This window comes from Lolium rigidum, chromosome 4 (assembly GCF_022539505.1).
Source record: "Lolium rigidum isolate FL_2022 chromosome 4, APGP_CSIRO_Lrig_0.1, whole genome shotgun sequence".
NCBI lineage: Eukaryota > Viridiplantae > Streptophyta > Magnoliopsida > Poales > Poaceae > Lolium > Lolium rigidum.
The window spans coordinates 151421325-151445145 of NC_061511.1; the positions used below are offsets into that span (position 1 = coordinate 151421325).

The following is a 23821-nucleotide window of genomic DNA, read 5'->3' on the forward strand; positions in this document are numbered from 1 at the left end:
GAACAGATGATGTACACGTGGACAAGGGGTAAAAAGTAATTTCATACGGACGAGAAAGCACAAGAGCTACAGTACGTGCGCCAGGAAAAGCGGAGGACGTGTGTCCCCCACTTGCACGATGTGTCAATGCGATGTGCAAATTGGGCCCGCAAGACAGTGTGAGCGAAGTTCTCGCGTTTTTTCTGATAAAGTGACCGTGGCTATCGTCAGTAATGATGTCACCTTGGCAAGAGAATACCTCGGCTATGAAGGTCCGTAAAATGGCGACAGCAGAAGATTCTTGATTATTTCGAGAAGCCTTTGATCAAATACAAGTTTTTGCTCAAATGCTCGGGGGCTACTTTGGAAAAAAGAAAAAATACGAGTATGGAAAAATAGAAATGGCGAGAGCCTATGATCAAATGCAAGCATTTTCCCATAGCTCGGGGGCTACTCCCATCGGGAGCGCTGTTCGCGCACCCGATAAATATAAAAGTTTGAGAAAGAATGACAATATAGCGACACGAGGCATTAAAGTGTTGAGCCTACAACCAAGCACTAGTCCTTGGCTGTAGCCTCGGGGGCTACTCCCATCGGGAACGCTGTTCGCGTGCCCGATGAAATTAAAAAAAAAGAGAGAGAAATAAGAAAAAAGAGAAGAGAAAGAAAGAAAGAAGAAGTGAGTATATTTCGAGTTATATAAATAACTCTGCATATACTCCCATCGGGAGAGCAATATAAGTCATCCGCTGACTCAATAAAATGTGCTATTCCAACAGCTGAATAAGCACTCGACAATATATTCTCAGAACGCCAAAGTTGCGAATAATTTCTGAATGCCGCAAAACTTTGCGAAGGTAAGACCCCAGATCCGTTCTGTGTGGCGTGGCGCCGTCTCTGACGTCGGTTTGCTACTTTTTCCGTATCAACAGATACGAAGAAAAATCCTAACGGACGCGTTAGGTACCCGATAAATATGACTGGGACTCGACAGAATGGTAAGACCTTAAGCGGCACCTGTCGAAGTTTACACCAGTATCCCAAGATCATGTCCAGGGATGTGATTTTGAAGTAGGTTTTTGCGGATTGCCACTATAGCAGTTAACTAGTACCTGATCCGTCAGATGAACTAGCCCCAACTACCATTATCCCTGTACAATATAGAAATTCATATGCAAAGATATGTGATAAAGTTCAGAGTTATCGAATAGATATAAAGGTGGAGATTTTCCCTGACTCTACGATTCAAACAAAATCTCGGGGGCTACTGACATAGGAAGCCCCAATGGGCATGCCGAAGAATGTACCCGGGGTTTACTGAAGGCCCACGACCCGAAGGATAAGAAGATTCGGAAGCCCAAAATATTATTAAGGAAAGCTAGAGTTGTAATAGGAAGCATTATTTTTAATCTTGCGGGACAGGTTAGAAACCCTCCCGGACTCTGTAAACTTGTGTATCACGAATCCCTCGGCTCCACCTCCTATATAAAGGGGAGTCGAGGGACAAAGAAAGGATCAAATCATTGTCTCGCAAACCTTAACTTTACATTGTCGAGTACTTTTCAGCTGAAACCTTCGAGATCTACTTGCCCTCTACATCCAACGAAACCCTAGTCTACTATTTGTAGGCATTGACAAGTTAATACCTTGTCACTGGAGGCCCCACACGTGTGGGCGGCGCGGCCCAGGGGGGCGCCCCCCTAGTGTGAGGAGGCCCCGTGGCCCCTCCGACTCCGCCTCTTCGCCTATTTAAGCCGTCCTGACCTAAATCTTCGACACGGATTGACGAAACACCAGAAAACCTTCCAGAGCCGCCGCCATCGCGAAACTCCAATTCGGGGGATAGAAGTCTCTGTTCCGGCACCCTGCCGGGACGGGGAAGTGCCCCCGGAAGCCATCTTCACCGCCATCGCTGTCTCCATGATGAGGAGGGAGTAGTTCTCCCCGAGGGTCGAGGGCTCTACCGTAGCTATGTGGTTCATCTCTCTCTTTGTGATCTAGTTGAATATCATCTATGTGTTACTCTGGTGATGTTATTAAAGTAGTCTATTCCTCCTCCATGATGTAATGTTGACAGCGTGTGCATCATGTAGTACTTGGCGTAGGTTATGATTGTAATCTCTTGTAGATTATGGAGTTAACTATTACTATGATAGTATTGATGTGATCTATTCCCCCTTTCATAGCTGATGTTGACAGTATGCATGCTATGTTAGTACTCGGTATAATTGCGTTGGTCTATCTTGCACTCTAAGGTTATTTAAATATGAACATCGAATGTTGTGGAGTTTGTTAACTCCGGCATTGAGGTGCTCTTGTAGCCCTACGCAATTAATGGTGTTTGTCATCCAACAAGAGAGTGTAGAGTGGTTTTATTATGTGATCAATGTTGAGAGTGTCCACTAGTGAAAGTATGATCCCTAGGCCTTGTTTCTAAGCATCGAAACTCCGTTTATTTACTGTTCTACTGCATGTTTACTTGCTGCCATATTTTATTCAGATTGTTATTACTGCTCATATACATCCATATTACTTGTATTTCACTATCTCTTCGTCAAACTAGTGCACCTATATATCTGACAAGTGTATTAGGTGTGTTGGGGACACAAGAGACTTCTTGTATCGTGATTGCAGGGTTGCTTGAGAGGGATATCTTTGACCTCTTCCTCCCTGAGTTCGATAAACCTTGGGTGATTCACTTAAGGGAAACTTGCTGCTATTCTACAAACCTCTGCTCTTGGAGGCCTAACACTGTCTACAGGAATAGAAGCGTGCGTAGACATCAAGCTATTTTCTAGCGCCGTTGCCGGGGAGGTAAGGTAAAAGGTATTCACATCCTCCGACTACTAAGCTATTTCCTAGCACTGTTGCCGGTGTGTGAGTGCTCGAAGCTATTTCCTTTAGATCCTGCAATTGCATCTTTTTGTTTCTTGTTTTTATTTTTCACTAGTTAGGCATAATGGAAAAAAGCAGTGAGCTTTTTAATCTATTTCCTGAGTTAAGACATGAATTGTTTGATGCGAAAATTAAAAAACCTATGGAACCTTATCTGCATGATAGTAGCAATGTTATTAGTGTGAATGCAATTACTACTAATGCTATGGAGAAGTCTAAGCTTGGGGAAGCTAGTTTTTGTGATCTTTTTAGCTTCCCATCTTTAGGGGAGAAAATTTGCTCTGATAATACTTTATCTCCCATATGTGATAACTCTAATGATGCTTGTGATATTTTAAATCCACCTACTGCAAGTACTGCTTTCAAGATACCCATGAAAATTATTGAACGTGTTATGGATAACCATTAAGAAGGGGATGGAACTGTCCATCCAGGAGATCATTTACTGTTTTTGCATGAATTATGCGGGTTATTCAAGTGTGCAGGTATCTCTATGGATGAAGTGAGGAAGAAACTATTCTCTATTTCGCTGTCTGGTAAAGCGGCGCATTGGTATAAATTGCTAAAGAATAGTCATTCTCTTGGTTGGGAGGAAATTGTATCTCTCTTTTATTCTAAATTTTATCCTCCTCATGAAGTGCATATTGATAGGAATTACATTTATAACTTTTATCCTCGTGATGGAGAGAGTATTTCCCAAGCATGGGGGAGATTGAAGTCACTAAAGCTCAAATGTCCCATTCATGAGCTCCCCGTAATGTTATTATTAATAATTTTTATGCAAGGCTTTCAGGACACCACAAGGACTATCTAGATGCCCGTTTGGAGGATCTTTCACAAGCAAGGAGGTTGAAGCTAGGTGGGATCTTCTTGATCAGATTGAAGAGAACGTCGAAGATTGGGAGAACGACAAAGGTAAAGAGTCGGGTATAAATTATGATTATGAATGCATTGAAACTTTTATGGATACCGATAAAATTCGAAATATGAGTGCTACTTATGGTCTTGATTCTCAAGTTGTTGCAAATCTTTATAAAGCTTTTGCCTCTCATTTTGAATTGCCTAGGAAGAATTTTGATAAGTATCATGAACCTTTTAAAGACACTTGCATGAAGGATGAAACTGTTATTAATAATTGCAATGAACATGCCCAAACTTCTGTTTCTTATAAGCATGTTAATTTTTGTGGAATGCATAGACCTTGCGGAATTAATCAAATCGAAGATGAATATTGTATCCATCATATTAATGAAAAAACTAGAAAGTGGTCTAGGGCTCTAGATGATCTTGGTAAAAAAGTTTGTGCCAGCTATCCTTTTATTTGTGAACTTTGTCATAAAGTGGGTCATTTTAATTTTCAATGCTCCTCCAATGATAATTCGCACCCCATGAGTGCTGCAAATTTGTATTGTAATGATGAAATTACTCCTAATCAACATGATGAACTTACTTTATTTTTGTGGTGTGAAGAGTTATCAAGAAAAATCTCTTTGTTACATATGAGTGATCTTGATATTGATGATGTCCTGCATGGGTGTTTTTCTTATTGCATTGATAATTGCCATACAAATACTTGCATACAAAATATTTTAGAAGATGACACTTTGCCAAAATATGATAGGACCGCTGTGTGTTTTGAACTTATTAATGAAAAGGAGGAATCCTCCCAAGTTTCTTCTATTGTTTCTGGAAATAAATCAGGTTATGTGGAGGAGCCCCCCTTCAAGCCTCTTCCTCCTAAAGAAGGGAACGAGGAGAAGGAGGAGAAGAACAAGAACAAGAAGAAGGGAACGAAGAAGAAGAAGAAGGGGAATAAAAAGAAAGAGGTAACGGCATATCCCCGCGTGTATGAGATAACGATAGGTAACCGTAAGTATGTTGCTCCTAATGATTATTATGATAATGAATCTGAGTACAATGATCTTCCTATGCCCTTTACCTACATTAGTGATCATGATTTGAAAGAGCACACTACTTTTGATATTGGAAATCTCAGGGAAACTAATTCTGAAAATGATGATGTTAATAATTGCCATAGTATCAGTACTATCCATGCTTCCTCCCATAATGATATAGAAAGTTCTAAGCTTGGGGATGAGGTGTTTGAAAATCCTTTTGCTACTGATTATTATATGATTGATACATCTCCTTCTAGTAACAATGATGGTATGGTCACAGATGAACATATTGTTTAAGATAACTGTTCTATTTCTTATGATGACACTATGCCTCCAATCTTTGATGATTATTATAAAGAATGCTATGACACATGTTATAATTATCCTTATGAAACTTGTCATAGTTATGGTGGGATTGCCAAAAACAATTCCCTTTGTATGCAACTTGTTTACCATGTTCAAATTCTTGATAATAATCTTGCTCCAATTACTATTAATGAGAAGAACTCTTCTTATGCCAAAATTAATGATACTTTTATGCATACGAACCATGATAAGAATGTTTTAAGTGATGGGTATATTGTGGATTTCATCAATGATGCTACTGAAAGTTATTATGAGAGAGGGAAACATGGTTATATGCATCTTAATAATATTAAGTTTCCCCTCTCTATGATGAGAATCTTGAAGTTACTCGTGTTTTATCTTCCTATGCTTGTCACTTTGCTCCTCATGAATTTATTTGTGTACAAGATTCCTTCCCATAGGAAGTGGGTTAGACTTAAAAGTGCTTCTTATTTGCTTTTGATGCTCTCTTTTGCTTCAACTCTTATTTCTTGCGAGTGCATCATTAAAATTGCTGAGCCCATCTTAATGGCTATAAAGAAAGCACTTCTTGGGACATAACCCATGCTTTTATTTTGCTACTATTTTGTTGTGTCTTGGAAGTTGTTACTACTGTAGCAAACTCTCCTTATATTTATTTTATTGCATTGTTGTGCCAAGTAAAGTCTTTGATAGTAAGGTTAATACTAGATTTGGATTGCTACGCAGAAACAGATTTCTTGCTGTCACGAATTTCAATAGGCCTCTCTGTAGGTAACTCAGAAAAATCTGCCATTTTACGTGTGTGATCCTCAGATATGTACGCAACTTTCATTCAATTTGAGCATTTTCATCTGAGCAAGTTAAGTGCCTCAAAAAAAATTGTCTTTACGGACTGTTATGTTTTGATAGATTCTGCCTTTTATTTCGCATTGCCTGTTTTGCTATGTTGGATGGATTTCTTTGTTTCATTAACTTTCAGTAGCTTTGTGCAATGTCCAGAAGTGTTAGGAATGATTATGTCACCTCTGAATATATGAATTTTCAATTATGCACTAACCCTCTAATGAGTTTGTTTTGAGTTTGGTGTGGAGGAAGTTTTCAAGGGTCAAGAGAGGAGAATGATACAATATGATCAAGATGAGTGAAAAGTCTAAGCTTGGGGATGCCCCCATGGTTCATCCCTGCATATTTTAAGAAGACTCAAGCATCTAAGCTTGGGGATGCCCAAGACATCCCTTCTTCATCGACAACTTATCAGGTCACCTCTAGTGAAACTATATTTTTATTCCGTCACATCTTATGTGCTTTACTTGGAGCGCCTGTATGTTTTTGTTTTTGTTTTTGTTTGAATAAAATCGGATCCTAGCATTCCTTGTTTGGGAGAGAGACACGCTCCGCTGTTGCGTATGAACAAATATGTTCTTAGCTTTACTTTTAATGTTCATGGCGAAGGTTGAAACTGCTTCGTTCATTGTTATATGGTTGGAAACAGAAAATGCCTCATGTGGTAAATGGTATAATGTCTTGAATAATTTGATACTTGGCAATTGTTGTGCTCACATAGATCATGTTTAAGCTCTTGCATCATGTACTTTGCACCCATTAATGAAGAACTACATAGAGCTTGTTAAAATTTGGTTTGCATGATTGATCTCTAGAGTCTAGATATTTTCTGGTTAAGGTGTTTGAACAACAAGGAAGACGATGTAAAGTCTTATAATGCTTGCAATATGTTCATATGTAAGTTTTGCTGTACCGGTTGATACTTGAGTTTGCTTCAAACAACCTTGCTAGCCTAAGACTTGTATTGAGAGGGATTACTTCTCGTGCATCCAAATCCTTGAGCCAAAAACTATGCCATTTGTGTCCACCATACCTACCTACTACATGGTATTTTTCTGCCATTCCAAAGTAAATTACTTGAGTGCTACCTTTAAAATTCTATTCTTTGTCTTTGCAATATATAGCTCATGGGAAAATAGCCTTAAAAACTATTGTGGTGAAGAATATGTAGCTATGTATCTTATTTCTTATAAGTTGCTTGTTGAGCGGTAACCATGCTTCGGGGACGCCACCAACTATTACACCTTTGTTGAATATCATGTGAGTTGCTATGCATGTTCGTCTTGTCCGAAGTAAGGGCGATTTTCATGATCAAATGGTTTGAGTATGCATATTGTTAGAGAAGAACATTGGGCCGCTAACTAAAGCCATGAATCATGGTGGAAGTTTCAGTTTGGACACTAATCCTCAATCTCTTATGAGAATATTATCTGTTGTTGAATGCTTATGCATTAAAGAGGAGTCCATTATCTGTTGTCTATGTTGTCCCGGTATGGATGTCTAAGTTGAGAATAATCAAAAACGAGAAATCAAATGCGATCTTTCTCCTTAGACCTTTGTACAGACGGCATAGAGGTACCCCTTTGTGACACTTGGTTGAAACATATGTTATGCAATGATAATCCATGTTAATCCAAGCTAATTAGGACAAGGTGCGGGCACTATTGGTATACTATGCATGAGGCTTGCAACTTACAGGATATCTTATACATAACACATATGCTTTATTACTACCGTTGACAAAATTGTTTCTATGTTTTCAAAATAAAAGCTCTAGCACAAAAATAGTAATCCACGCTTCCCTCTGCGAAGGGCGTATCTTTTACTTTATGTTGAGTTAGTTTACCTACTGATGTCTACGTTCCCCCTCCTTTCCTGTAGACAGTGTTGGGCCCCCAAGAGCAGAGGTTTGTAGAACAGCAGCAAGTTTTCCCTTAAGTGGATCACCCAAGGTTTATCGAACTCGGGGAGGAAGAGGTCAAAGATATCCCTCTCATGCAACCCCGCAACCACAAAGCAAGAAGTCTCTTGTGTCCCCAACACACCTAATAGGTGCACTAGTTCGGCGAAGAGATAGTGAAATACGGGTGGTATGAATAAATATGAGCAGTAGTAACGGCGTGTAGTTGATGGTGGTAATATGGTAGCGATAGTAACGCAGCGAGTAGTAACGCGATGAAACGATGAAACAAGCAGCGATAGCGATGTTTAGGAACAAGGCCTAGGGATTACACTTTCGCTAGTGGACACTCTCAACATTGATCACATAACAGAATAGATAAATGCATACTCTACACTTTTGTTGGATGATGAACACATTGCGTAGGATTACACGAACCCTCAATGCCGGAGTTAACAAGCTCCACAATAATGCTCATGTTTTAGTAACCTTTAGTGTAAGATAGATCAACAGACTAAACCAAGTACTAGCATAGCATGCACACCGTAACCTTCATGCATATGTAGGAGGAATAGATCGCATCAATATTATCATAGCAATAGTTAACTTCGCAATCTACAAGAGATCATGATCATAGCATAAATCAAGTACTAACACGGTGCACACACTGTCGCCTTTACACACGTGCAGGAGGAATAGAACTACTTTAATAACTTTGCTAGAGTAGCACATAGATAGTAGTGATACAAACTCATATGAATCTCAATCATGTAAAGCAGCTCATGAGATTATTGTATTGAGGTACATGGGAGAGAGATGAACCACATAGCTACGGCGAAGCCCTCGGCCTCGGGGATGGATTACTCCCTCCTCATGGGAGCGACGGCGGTGATGAAGATGGCGGTGGAGATGGCAGCGGTGTCGATGGAGAAGCCTTCCGGGGGCACTTCCCCGCTCCGGCGGGTGCCGGAACGAGAGACTCCTGTCCCCGGATCTTGGCTTCGCGATGGCGGCGGCTCCGGAAGGTTTTCCGTATCGTGGTTTTTCGCATCGGGGTTTTCGCGATGGAGGCTTTATATAGGCGAAGAGGCGGCGCAGGAGGGTCGAAGGGGTGGCCACACCATATGGCGGCGCGGCCGGGGCACGGGCCGCGCCGGCCTATGGTCCGGGGGCCCGGTGCCCCCTCGCGGTCCTTCCCGGGTGTTCGGATGCTTCCGGTGAAAATAGGAACACGGGTCTTGATTTCGTCCGATTCGAGAATATTTCGTTACTAGGATTTACGAAACCAAAAACAACGAGAAAACAGGAACCGGCACTTCGGCATCTTGTTAATAGGTTAGTTCCAGAAAATGCACGAATATGACATAAAGTGTGCATAAAACATGTAGATAACATCAATAATGTGGCATGGAACATAAGAAATTATCGATACGTCGGAGACGTATCAAGTATCCCCAAGCTTAGTTCTGCTCGTCCCGAGCAGGTAAAACGATAACAAAGATAATTTCTGAAGTGACATGCCATCATAACCTTGATCATACTATTTGTAAACATATGTAATGAATGCAGCGATCAAAACAATGGTAGTGACATGAGTAAACAAGTGAATCATAAAGCAAAGACTTTTCATGAATAGTACTTCAAGACAAGCATTAATAAGTCTTGCATAAGAGTTAACTCATAAAGCAATAAATCAAAGTAAAGGTATTGAAGCAACACAAAGGAAGATTAAGTTTCAGCGGTTGCTTTCAACTTGTAACATGTATATCTCATGGATAATTGTCAACATAGAGCAATATAACAAGTGCAATATGCAAGTATGTAGGAATCAATGCACGGTTCAACATAAAAGTAAAGAGAATGGTCCTTCAAAGAGGAAAGCATCGATTGCTATATTTGTGCTAGAGCTTTTATTTTGAAAACATGAAACAATTTTGTCAACGGTAGTAATAAAGCATATGAGTTATGAAAGTTATATCTTACAAGTTGCAAGTCTCATGCATAGTATACTAATAGTGCCCGCACCTTGTCCTAATTAGCTTGGACTACCGGATCTTTGCAATGCACATGTTTTAACCAAGTGTCACAATGGGGTACCTCCATGCCGCTCTGTACAAGGGTCTAAGGAGAAAGCTCGCATTTTGGATTTCTCGCTTTTGATTATTCTCAACTTAGACATCCATACCGGGACAACATGGACAACGGATAATGGACTCCTCTTTAATGCATAAGCATGTGGCAACAATTATTATTCTCATATGAGATTGAGGATATATGTCCAAGCCGAAACTTCCACCATGAATCATGGCTTTAGTTAGCGGCCCAAAGTTCTTCTCTAACAACATGCATGCTCCAACCATGAAGGTGGTAGATCTCTCTTACTTCGGACAAGACGGACATGCATAGCAACTCACATGATATCCAACAAAGAATAGTTGATGGCGTCCCCGAAACATGGTTATCGCACAACAAGCAACTTAATAAGAGATAAAGTGCATAAGTACATATTCAATACCACAATAGTTTTTAAGCTATTTGTCCCATGAGCTATATATTGCAAAGGTGAATGATGGAATTTTAAAGGTAGCACTCAAGCAATTTACTTTGGAATGGCGGATAAATACCATGTAGTAGGTAGGTATGGTGGACACGAATGGCATAGTGGTTGGCTCAAGTATTTGGGATGCATGAGAAGTATTTCCTCTCGATACAAGGTTTAGGCTAGCAAGGTTATTTGAAACAAACACAAGGATGAACCGGTGCAGCAAAACTCACATAAAAGACATATTGTAAACATTATAAGACTCTACACCGTCTTCCTTGTTGTTCAAAACTCAATACTAGATATTATCTAGACTCTAGAGAAACCAAATATGCAAACCAAATTAGCAAGCTCTAAGTGTTTCTTCATTAATGGGTGCAAAGTATATGATGCAAGAGCTTAAACATGAGCACAACAATTGCCATGTATCACATTATCCAAGACATTATAGCAATTTACTACATGTATCATTTTCCAATTCCAACCATATAACAAATTAACGAAGAAGAAACTTCGCCATGAAAATTAAAAGCTAAGAACACATGTGTTCATATGAACCAGCGGAGCGTGTCTCTCTCCACACAAGCATTTATTCAAACAAAAACAAAAACAAAAGCACACAGACGCTCCAAGTAAAGTACATAAGATGTGGCCGAATAAAAATATAGTTTCAAGAGAAGGAACCTGATAATTTGTCGATGAAGAAGGGGATGCCTTGAGCATCCCCAAGCTTAGACGCTTGAGTCTTCTTAGAATATGCCGGGGTGAACCACCGGGGCATCCCCAAGCTTAGAGTTTTCACTCTCCTTGATCATAGTATATCATCCTCCTCTCTTGACCCTTGAAAACTTCCTCCACACCAAACTCGAAACAAACTCATTAGAGGGTTAGTGCATAATCAAAAACTCACATGTTCAGAGGTGACACAATCATTCTTAACACTTCTGGACATTGCTCAAAGCTACTGGAAGGTAATGGAACAAAGAAATCCACCCAACACGACGAAAGAAGCAATGCGAAATAAAAGGCAGAATCTGTCAAAAACAGAACAGTCTGTAAAGACGAATTTTAAAAGGGCACCAGACTTGCTCAAATGAAAATGCCCAAATTGAATGAAAGTTGCGTACATATCTGAGGATCACTCACGTAAATTGGCATAATTTTCTGAGTTACCTACAGAGAATTAGACCCGAGTCGTGACGAGCAAAGAAATCTGGAACTGCGCGAGTAATCCAAATCTAGTACTTACTTTACTATCAAAGACTTTACTTGGCACAACAAAACACAAAACTAAGATAAGGAGAGGTTGCTAAAGTAGTAAACAACTTCCAAGACACAAATATAAAACAAAGTACTGTAGCAAAATAACACATGAGTTATCTCCCAAGAAGTTCTTTCTTTATAGCCATTAAGACGGGCTCAGCAGTTTTAATGATGCTCACATGAAAAATAGAGTATGAAGCAAAAGAGAGCATCAAGAAGCAAATTCAAAACAAATTTAAGTCTAACATGCTTCCTATGCATAGGAATCTTGTAAATAAACAAGTTCATGAAGAGCAAAGTAACAAACATAGGAAGATAAAACAAGTGTAGCTTCAAAAATTTCAGCACATAGAGAGGTGTTTTAGTAACATGAAAATTTCTACAACCATATTTTCCTCTCTCATAATAACTTTCAGTAGCATCATGAGCAAACTCAACAATATAACTATCACATAAAGCATTCTTATCATGAGTCTCATGCATAAAATTATTACTCTCCACATAAGCATAGTCAATTTTATTGGTAAAAGTGGGAGCAAATTCAACAAAGTAGCTATCATTATTATTCTCATCAAGTGTAGGAGGCATAGTATAATCACAACAAAATTTACTCTCCATAGTAGGTTGTACCAAAAGACCACTATTATAATCATTATAAATAGGAGGCAAAGTATCATCAAAGAAAATTTTCTCCTCAATGCTTGAGGGACTAAAAAGATCATGAAAACCAGCTTCCCCAAGCTTAGAACTTTCTATATCATTATCAACAATGGTGTTCAAAGCGTTCATACTAATATTACTACCAGCATGCAAATAAGATTCCATAGGTTTTTTAATTTTCGCATCAAACAATCCATGTTTTAAATCGGGAAATAGAATAAGAAGCTCACTGTTGTACATTATGCCAAACTAGTGTAAACAAGAAACAACAAGATGCAATTGCGGGATCTAAAGGAAATAGCTTCGAACACGCACACAACGGTAACGAGAAAAGTACTTTACCCGAGACCGGAGTATGAGTGCCTTTTTACCTTTCCTCCCGGCAACGGCGCCAAAAAATAGCTTGATGTCTACGTTCCCCTCCTTTCCTGTGAGACGGTGTTGGGCCCCCAAGAGCAAAGGTTTGTAGAACAGCAGGCAAGTTTTCCCTTAAGTGGATCACCCAAGGTTTATCGAACTCGGGGAGGAAGAGGTCAAAGATATCCCTCTCATGCAACCCCGCAACCACAAAGCAAGAAGTCTCTTGTGTCCCCAACACACCTAATAGGTGCACTAGTTCGGCGAAGAGATAGTGAAATACAGGTGGTATGAATAAATATGAGCAGTAGTAACGGCGTGTAGTTGATGGTGGTAATATGGTAGCGAGTAACGCATGCAGTAGTAACGCAGATAAAACAAGTAAACAAGCAGCGATAGCGATATTTAGGAACAAGGCCTAGGGATTACACTTTCGCTAGTGGACACTCTCAACATTGATCACATAACGGAATAGATAAATGCATACTCTACACTTTTGTTGGATGATGAACACATTGCGTAGGATTACACGAACCCTCAATGCGGAGTTAACAAGCTCCACAATAATGCTCATGTTTTAGTAACCTTTAGTGTAAGATAGATCAACAGACTAAACCAAGTACTAGCATAGCATGCACACCGTAACCTTCATGCATATGTAGGAGGAATAGATCGCATCAATATTATCATAGCAATAGTTAACTTTGCAATCTACAAGAGATCATGATCATAGCATAAACCAAGTACTAACACGGTGCACACACTCGTCGCCTTTACACACGTGCGGGAGGAATAGAACTACTTTAATAACTTTGCTAGAGTAGCACATAGATAGTAGTGATACAAACTCATATGAATCTCAATCATGTAAAGCAGCTCATGAGATTATTGTATTGAGGTACATGGGAGAGAGATGAACCACATAGCTACAGCGAAGCCCTCAGCCTCGGGGATGGATTACTCCCTCCTCATGGGAGCAGCAGCGGTGATGAAGATGGCGGTGGAGATGGCAGCGGTGTCGATGGAGAAGCCTTCCGGGGGCACTTCCCCGCTCCGGCAGGGTGCCGGAACGGAGACTCTGTCCCCCGGATCTTGGCTTCGCGATGGCGGCGGCTCCGGAAGGTTTTCCGTATCGTGGTTTTTCGCATCGGGGTTTTCGCGACGGAGGCTTTATATAGGCGAAGAGGCGGCGCGGGAGGGTCGAAGGGGTGGCCACACCATATGGCGGCGCGGCCGGGGCCCGGGCCGCGCCGGCCTATGGTCCGGGGGCCCGAGTGCCCCCCTCCGGTCCTTCCCGGGTGTTCGGATGCTTCCGGTGAAAATAGGAACCTGGGTCTTGATTTCGTCCGATTCGAGAATATTTCGTTACTAGGATTTCGAAACCAAAAACAGCGGAAAACAGAACCGGCACTTCGGCATCTTGTTAATAGGTTAGTTCCAGAAAATGCACGAATATGACATAAAGTGTGCATAAAACATGTAGATAACATCAATAATGTGGCATGGAACATAAGAAATTATCGATACGTCGGAGACGTATCACCTACTTCTTTCTATCTTAGAAGCAAACACTTGTGTTAAACTGTGCATTGATTCCTACATACTTGCTTATTTGCATTCATCATATTACTTTGTGTTGACAATTATCCATGAGATAAACATGTTGAAGTTGAAAGCAACCGCTGAAACTTATATCTTCCTTTGTGTTGCTTCAAAGCTTTCTACTAAGAATCTATGCTTTATGAGTTAACTCTTATGCAAGTCTTATTGATGCTTGTCTTGAAAGTATTATTCATGAAAAGTCTTTGCTATATGATTTAGTTGTTTAGTCATTGTCTTTACCATTGCTTTGAATTACTTCATTCATCTCATATGCTTTACAATAGTATGATCAAGATTATGTAAGTAGCATGTCACTTAAGAAATTATCCTTGTTATCGTTTACCTACTCGAGGGCGAGTAGGAACTAAGCTTGGGGATGCTTGATACGTCTCCAACGTATCTATAATTTCTTATGTTCCATGCTACTTTTATGATGATACTCACATGTTTTATACACACTTTATGTCATTATTATGCATTTTCCGGCACTAACCTAGTGACAAGATGCCAAAGAGCCAGTTGCTGTTTTCTGCTGTTTTTGGTTCCAGGAAGGCTATTCGGGCAATATTCTCGGAATTCGACGAAACGAAAGCCAAATATCTTAATTCACCGAGACGGACCAGAACACCGGAGAGGCACCAGAGGGGAGCCCTGGGGGCCCCACACGTGTGGGCGGCGCGGCCCAGGGGGGGCGCCCCCTTGTGTGAGGAGGCCCCGTGGCCCCTCCGACTCCGCCTCTCCGCCTATTTAAGCCGTCCTGACCTAAATCTTCGAAACGGATTGACGAAACACCAGAAAACCTTCCAAAGCCGCCGCCATCGCGAAACTCCAATTCGGGGGACAGAAGTCTCTGTTCCGGCACCCTGCCGGGACGGGGAAGTGCCCCCGGAAGGCATCTCCACCGCCATATTCACCGCCATCGCTGTCTCCATGATGAGGAGGGAGTAGTTCTCCCCCGAGGATGAGGGCTCTACCGTAGCTATGTGGTTCATCTCTCTCTTTGTGATCTAGTTGAATATCATCTATGTGTTACTCTGGTGATGTTATTAAAGTAGTCTATTCCTCCTCCATGATGTAATGTTGACAGCGTGTGCATCATGTAGTACTTGGCGTAGGTTATGATTGTAATCTCTTGTAGATTATGGAGTTAACTATTACTATGATAGTATTGATGTGATCTATTCCCCCTTTCATAGCTGATGTTGACAGTATGCATGCTATGTTAGTACTCAGTATAATTGCGTTGGTCTATTTTGCACTCTAAGGTTATTTAAATATGAACATCGAATGTTGTGGAGCTTGTTAACTCCGGCATTGAGGTGCTCTTGTAGCCCTACGCAATTAATGGTGTTTGTCATCCAACAAGAGAGTGTAGAGTGGTTTTATTATGTGATCAATGTTGAGAGTGTCCACTAGTGAAAGTATGATCCCTAGGCCTTGTTTCTAAGCATCGAAACTCCGTTTATTTACTGTTCTACTGCATGTTTACTTGCTGCCATATTTTATTCAGATTGTTATTACTGCTCATATACATCCATATTACTTGTATTTCACTATCTCTTCGCCGAACTAGTGCACCTATACATCTGACAAGTGTATTAGGTGTGTTGGGGACACAAGAGACTTCTTGTATCGTGATTGCAGGGTTGCTTGAGAGGGATATCTTTGACCTCTTCCTCCCTGAGTTCGATAAACCTTGGGTGATTCACTTAAGGGAAACTTGCTGCTGTTCTACAAACCTCTGCTCTTGGAGGCCCAACACTGTCTACAGGAATAGAAGCGTGCGTAGACATCACTCCCAGATTTCCTCGATCCTTCCGTATCATCTAGTCTTTACGTCACCCGTATAGGACTCCATCGTTACCCCTGAGTTCTGGTAAACATTGTTCTTGTCTTTTTCTTCCGTGTAGAATGTGTACCCGTTGATATCATACACTTGGTAAGTCATGATGTTGGACGCGGGGCCATGTGACAAGGCCAATACTAGTTTATCGTCATCACAATCCATTGGTGGGGGGCAATGTGGTCTTTGAACCATCGCGCGAAAGAGGAGTTGTGCTCTCTGAATATTTCTGCTTCCGTCATCGGCTTGCCACTGTTCTCTATCATGGTTTTGTGCTCTTTCAACCAAGGATCGATCAAGTCAATGTGTTGTAGTGCTACTAAGTTGGCCCTGTCAAAGTCGGAAGTCCAACCAGACATGTGCACGTGCAGTTTCTTCCTTCCATTTTTGTGGCCTACTCCCTCAAACCTACGGAGGTGCTTGTTTCGAGGAAAACCAACAGGGTCCTCGATGTCTAGATAATTCATGCAGAAAGAGATGCACTCTTCGGTGAGCCAGCCCTGGATGATGCTTTCATCCGGATGCGACCTGTTATGAACGTATCCTTTAATGACCCCATTCATTCTTTCAAACGGCATCATGTTGTGTAGGAATGTGCTGGGCGCGGAGTTGATGAAGGAGAATTTATGCGCAACATTGAGTGGAACCCCAAGAGGAAGGTATGATGAGCACAGCAGGAAGTTTTCCCTCAGTAAGAAACCAAGGTTTATCAACCAGTAGGAGAAAAACGTTCTCTCCCGAGGTGTTGCGAACCAACTCGTGGCAGGGCGCATTGCCGGCGTCAGCAACAACGTGGATACTTACACATAAACAACCAACTACTTTGTCCCCAACTTTCAGCGAGGTTGTCAAGCTCACTAGTTTTTCTGAAAACAAAGGATTAAACGAACCGTGTGAAAAAAGAATTGTTTGCAGAGAACAGAACAGAAAAATGCTGTAGAAGATTGCAATTAAAAGAATAAGGATCGGGATCCATAGTTCACTAGAGGTGCCTCCCCAATAAATAAATATGCTGGGTAAACAAATTACAGATGGGAAATTGACAAACAGAGATTCTACGCTAATGCTTGGTGTAGAATACATGCTATGAAAGTATGCGGGCATTACAACAATATACATAGACCGTAATCCAACTGCATCTATGACTAATAATCCACCTTCAGGATATATTGCATCCGCGACACCCTCCAGTATTAAGTTGCAAGCAACGGACTATCGCTTTAAGCAATGTGTGTAAAGTAAACGATGAAACTACCCTTGAATAGAACACCATTGTTTTCTCCCTAGTAGCACAACGCATCTACAACCGTAGAGAACAAGGTCACTTCCCATGGTTAAATAGAGGCATGAACCCACTATCGAGCATAAATACTCCCTCTTGGAGTCGCTAGCATCTACTTGGCCAGAGCATCTACTAGAAACGGAGAGCATGCAAAATCATAATAACATAATACATACTCTCAACCAAAGCAATCTCTCTATAAATTGGATCCACATCAAACCAACATGTAGCAATTACAAATAGATGATCTTGATCATGTTAGGCAGCTCACAAGATCTATACATGAAGCACAACAAGGATAGGACAGCCATCTAGCTACTGTTGTGGACCCATGATCCCCTGGAGGACTACTCACGCATCACCTCGGATGAAGACATGGAGATGTAGAGTCCTCCGGCGGTGATTTCCCTCTCCGGCAGGGTGCCGGGATGGACTGCAGAACCCTCCCGAACTGGGGTTTCGGTTGACGGCGGCATCGGAACTTTTCGTGGATGGAGGTTCTCGTCTCTGGGGTTTTCCCGATACAAGGAATAAATAGGCGAAAGGGCGGAGCAAACGAGGCGACGAGGCGCCAGTACATGGGCCAGGCGCGGCCAAGGGTGGGGCCGCGCCTGCCCTATGTACTGCCACATGGCAGCTCTCCTACGCGTGTCCTTCTGGCTCCGTCTTCGCCCCAGAAAAATAAGACTCTTCTTCCCTTTATTGTACCGTTCAGCGTCACACAACGGACATTTGGTCTTGTCCACATGTTCCTTGCGATAAATGATACAGTCGTTGATGTAGGCGTGATATTTTTCGTGGGGTAAGTTGAGAGGGCACGTGATTCTCTTGGCCTCGGCTAGACTAGGAGGACACATGTTCCTGACAGGAAGGAGATCTTTCAAGTATTCCAGAATGTCGTCGACGCTTGTGTCCGTCCATCCGTGTTTCGCCTTCATCTGCAGCACATCGAGCCCTACTCTCAAGCGGGACTCCTCCGACCCGCGACATGAGTCGTACAACGGAGTATTCGAGTCAATCTCTAGTTGCTCAAGCATTGATTTCCGTCTGGCGCCTTTCGTCTTTTCGAGAAGCAGATCTTGAAGATGAGGGTCCCGCACGACTGAAGCTAGCGGCACCTCTTCGTCATCGTCAAGGTTATTGTCCGCATCTTCAACATTTTGTTCATCATGATACTGATTTGCATCGTCCTGTGCGACAAACTCTTCATCGTCATCAATATCATGATGCCCTCCTTCTTCCCGGCCATTACCACCTGCTGTTGTCGCCGCATTGACCTCCGCGCCATCATCACTCATCCATTGAGTGTGTCCATGCATGAAACTATTAGTGAGTAGGTGCCCCTGCACTTTGCCTGAATAGGGGTCAAACAATTTCCCTAGTTTGCATTTTCGACACGGACACAATACCTCCGTGAGGTTATTTTCATACATGTCGGCGATCGCGTGTTTCGGATATCTCATCACCATGCTTTCCCTCATCTTGATGACCATTATCGTCTGCACGACAAGATATATAATTGATTAGAACCATGTATCCGTCGGTAGTTTTCACGGAAAATTTCGACATGACCTTCCTACCAAGTAGGACATAGGAGAGCCAGAAATGTGCTGAAACGGAAACTTAACGAATCAACACTTCAGCGCAACGTTGGCAACTCATTTTCAATGCCGACACACAAGCACAAACACAACATATATATGCCACACACGAGTTTTGCTTCAAATTTCCAATATACGATGATTTAATTCCTCAATTTGTTCATTAATCACCTATTTGGTTGATATATAGTAGACGAGATCGAGACTCACGCCGCGACCACGACGTATGGATTCCGATTTTCTAGATCTAGATCTAGATTGAGCGGTCAATGCGCGATAGATCTAGATCTAGATCTACATATAGGGATGTGGGAGATGCATGTAGGAAGGAAAGGTTTGCTCAAAAAATATTATTTTCTTTGGTCAAACTGGTCAAATTTGGGGTATAAAGGGGCAAAAACGGGCAGGGTTGGGAGAAGGGTCGGGTAGTGTGGGAGGAGTTGTGTGGGAGGAGTGTAGTGGGGTGACTGGCTAGCTGGTTGGCAGAAATAACTGCCCAGGTTACTGCCGGCGCACCAGGGTGTGGGTGCGCCGATAGTATATAGCCCACCCGGCTGTATCTGGTGTGGGCCAGGCCCAGGAATTACTGCCGGCGCACCAGGTCAGGGGCGCGTCGGCAATAGGTAGTTACCGCCGGCATGCCCCTCGACTGGTGCACCGGCAGTAATTCCTGGGCCTGGCCCGGATCGGCCGAGCCCAGGCCAGGATTTATCCCCGGCTCGTTTTTGTGGCAGGTGCGCCAGCAATAGTCCTTCATCGCCGGCGCGGCGACACTTGGGTGCCCCGACACCAGTTGCCACCGGCGTAGGATTTTGATGGTGCGCCGGCAGTAGAAATTCCACCTATTGGCCTTCTCCTAGTAGTGTTGACCCCGTCACTGGGGCCAACCAAACCTCCGGTAAGTACTACAAGGGCATCTTCGACCAATTCAATGAGAGAAAGAAATTAATTGGAGATTCTGCTTCAATCCACATGAAGAACTTCAAAAGTCAACCTACCACTATCACTACAGCTCTATGAAAAATCCCCTCCCTTTGGCTAGCTAACCTAGGCACCTATAAAAGAACGGAGGGTGCCTTAAAGGGACAGGTAAGTCGCAACACGTACCCCTTCCTTGGCCGCACCACCTCCCGCGGCTGACCCAAACACTAGGTAGGGCGTCCGAAGCTCCCTAGGCACTACCACTCTTTGTCGGAATCTCTACCTCCTTTTGAATCCAATTTAGCGGGAGATCCTAGAGGCAGCGGTCTTCATTAAGTTGGTTCCCGATCACGTTGGTATGCTAGATCGCACAACAATGAGGTGACTCTGTGTCGGTGTGCATGGATAGCTCGAAGGCATCATCTACTTAGATCTCGCTCGATCGTGCAAATCTTCACGAGGAAACAAACTCGCACGGGGGCAGAGAGGAAGATGTGGGCGGCGGCAATGGAGCAGGAAGTGGGGAGATGAGGGAGAAAGAACGGAGAGAGATCTCTCGCCGACCACCGAACTCGCACACGGCCAGCTTCCCACGTTCCTTCTTCCCCTCCTTGAGTGAGGCCAGCACATGCACACCCCCACTCAGCCCCTCACTGTCTACGGGCTACGGGCTACGGGCTACGGGCTACGGGCCGTGCACCACCGGCCCTGGCCGTGCGAAACCGCGTCCACCGCCCGCACCACACGCGCCGGAAGCAAAGCACCACCTGCCGCGGCGCCATTTATTGCCCAGACACCTCGTCTCCCACTACCTGTTGCCGTTACCATCCTAGTACTCCAACAAATTAAAGCCGTTGCTCCCAAAAGGCAACAACACCTCACAGCCAGCCAGCCAGCCAGCCCACCACGCGACAGCGAGAGCGCCGCCTCCCACCAGCTAGCTCATCGGATCGGACGCGCCATGGCAGTCCCGGGGCACGACGCGGACCGGAAGGCCGGGATGGGCAAGTGGGAGGGGTACCCACCGCCGCCGCCGCCGCAGGCGCAGCACCCGGCGGCCCGCGAGACGGAGAGGGAGTGGGTGCCGTGGGTCGTCCCGGTCTTCGTGGCCGCCAACGTCGCCATGTTCGCCGTCGCCATGTACGCCAACAACTGCCCCGCGCACGCGCCGCGCCGCGCCGGCGGGAGGTGCGTCGGCGCCGGCTTCCTCGGCCGCTTCGCCTTCCAGCCGCTCCGCCAGAACCCGCTCCTCGGGCCCTCCTCCGCCACGTAAGTTAACCTCGATCGATCTCGTTTTTCTCCCCCCTTTCCGATTCGACCAGACACTCGCCGTTCCTTACCGTCGGAGCGCACCCTCCAGGTTGGAGAAGCTGGGCGCGCTGGTGTGGGACAAGGTGGTGCACGGGGGCCAGGGGTGGAGGCTCTTCACCTGCATCTGGCTGCACGCCGGCGTCGTCCACCTGCTCGCCAACATGCTCAGCCTCGTGCTCGTCGGCCTCAGGCTCGAGCAGCAGTTCGGATTCGGTACGTACCCCAGGTGTTCGTCTCCGGGCCACGCCCACTACTCGCCTGACTGAACTGCTGACTGACTGACGTTCCCGTTGCAGCGAGGGTCGGCGTCATCTACCTCGCCTCCGGCGTCGGCGGAAGCGTGCTCTCGTCCCTCTTCGTCAGGGACAACATCTCCGTCGGCGCCTCGGGCGCCCTCTTCGGCCTTCTCGGCGCCATGCTCTCGGAGCTCTTCACCAACTGGACAATCTACACCAACAAGGTGCGAAAGTCCCAACCCCAAAAAATTCTTCGGCAGCACTACCAAATTCCGTTCTGAAATCACAGGGCATCTTAATTGTTCTGAATTTTCTGACGCTGACAATGTGGCTTCATGACGGGGAACCCACAGGCGGCGGCGCTGGTGACGCTCCTGCTGGTGATCGCGATCAACCTGGCGATCGGCATGCTCCCGCACGTCGACAACTTCGCCCACATCGGCGGCTTCCTCACGGGCTTCCTTCTCGGCTTCGTGCTCCTCATGCGCCCACACTACGCATGGTCGCAGCGTTACGTGCTGCCCTCCTCCGTCAAGGACGCCGGCAGGAAGTACCTGCCATACCAGTGGGCTCTGCTGGCCGTGGCTTCAGTGCTCGCCGTCATCGGGTAAGCATACCAACTTCCTTGACGAGTTGAGGTTTTGGATTCTGCTTGGTTTTTTAACTGATAGATAGCTCTTGTCTCCCTGCGCAGGCTGACTGTCGGGATGGCGATGCTCTTCAGAGGTGTGAACGGCAACGAACACTGCCAGTGGTGCCACTACCTCAGCTGCGTGCCGACCGCCAAATGGAGCTGTGGGAAATGAAAAACACCTCAAATACCTACCTCCTCTTCTTTTAGTATCATCATACTATCATACTGGTAGCAATTTGATGCAGAGATGCTGTATATAACGTAATATTACTCTACACCCCAGGATTTACTCGATGATTGATTCGTTCTGTTGATTTCGGTTGTTTGAAATGGGAATATCTTGAACCTTCCACCAGCATGTGCATGACAGCAACTGCTGCTCCTCAGTTTAAATATGTGTGCCAAATAGATCCAACTCTTACCCAATGATTATCACGGTACAACTCACATCAGTACATGTGCAAGATTCCATTAAGCCAAGAGAAAAGGTGGTCGGTGCGTATCAAAAGAAGCGGCTTCGTGTACTAGGAAAATGTTTTTTTTTCCTGTACCAGAAGGAAAGCAAAGGGCTAACAAATGTTAGATCTTGCCGACCAAAGCTAACTAGCTAAACCTAAGCGCCAGCCGCAATTCAGTCAGATCTAGCACAGGCTGCTGGCAATAAGGAAGGGATACATTCAAAAATGATACGCAGGCGTACGAAACCTTCCATAATTGGTGCACAGAAACTTCTCTCGTTTTGTAGAGGAACACACATTCAGAAAACAAGTTGAAGTATTCCAGATTCGAAATAAAAGGATGCAAAATCTACTTCTTTCAGTGATATGGAACATCAGAAACTCAATTTCAGAACATCAAAATGACATTGATTTCCTATACCTCTTATTAATCTTGAGTTTTTCATATACATAGCTGTTTATACAAAGAGAAAGGGAGGACAATTTTTAGAGCATCTCCAGCCGCGTCCTCTAAAGCGGTTCCCCCAAACAGAGCCGGATTTAGCGTTTGGGGGACGTGTTTTCTTCGTGCCGCGTTTGGAGGACGTCGCTCCCCAGCCGCGATCCCCAAACACATTTTCTCCGGATGCAGGTGAAAGTCGGCGCCCACATAGGACTCCATCCTGGCCTAGCGGAAGCCATGCTCTTCGTCAAGCAAGAGAGGATCATGGGCGTCGCTCCACCGGTCTTATCGGTGAGCTCGGTAAGTTCCTAGCTACGTCCTGGAACGCCTGCACCCTTGCAGATCCAAGTGTCGTGGCGCTTCGCCTCCGGCGCCTCGCCGGTCCAGTTCAATGGGGCGCAGGTTCCCGACCTAAACTGGACACCGAGGAGCGGTGACTTGTGCCCGGCCACGACACAAAAGATGCGACAGATCCCGGAGGAGAGCATGCCGGTGCCCCGCATCCTGTTTGAGGAAATGACACCATCTGCCCCGATGATGGACGACCCGATACGTTTGCTCTCTCAGTGTCTCGCTCTGCCGTGTGTCATTCGTCTGACGTCTGTCGTCTGGTGATTCGTAGGCCTATTAGACGGGACGCAATGAGGGTGATATCTAGTCCATGATCTTCGGCGGCGGCTTCATCTGCGAAGTCGGCGTCGGGATAGGGACGCAGGATTCTGGCACAGAGACGCAGGATCGATGGCGAACGACTGTTCTCCACCCAGCCCACGCATCCAACAACCGGACCCGTCCTAACCAGGGATGATGCTAGCAAGAAGAAGGGG

At 44.4% G+C, this 23821-nt stretch overlaps 1 protein-coding gene across 1 annotated transcript; it reads left to right on the plus strand.

Moving 5' to 3' along the window:
* Positions 1 to 20874: 20874 nt before the first annotated feature.
* On the plus strand, positions 20875 to 22446 carry LOC124647642 (RHOMBOID-like protein 2). The gene is made up of 5 exons (XM_047187550.1): positions 20875 to 21182; positions 21274 to 21437; positions 21521 to 21684; positions 21814 to 22067; positions 22155 to 22446. Exons 1-5 carry the CDS (start codon positions 20875 to 20877, stop codon positions 22264 to 22266), a joined length of 1002 nt encoding a protein of 333 aa, XP_047043506.1. The 3' UTR covers positions 22267 to 22446.
* The last annotated feature ends 1375 nt before the right edge of the window (positions 22447 to 23821 follow it).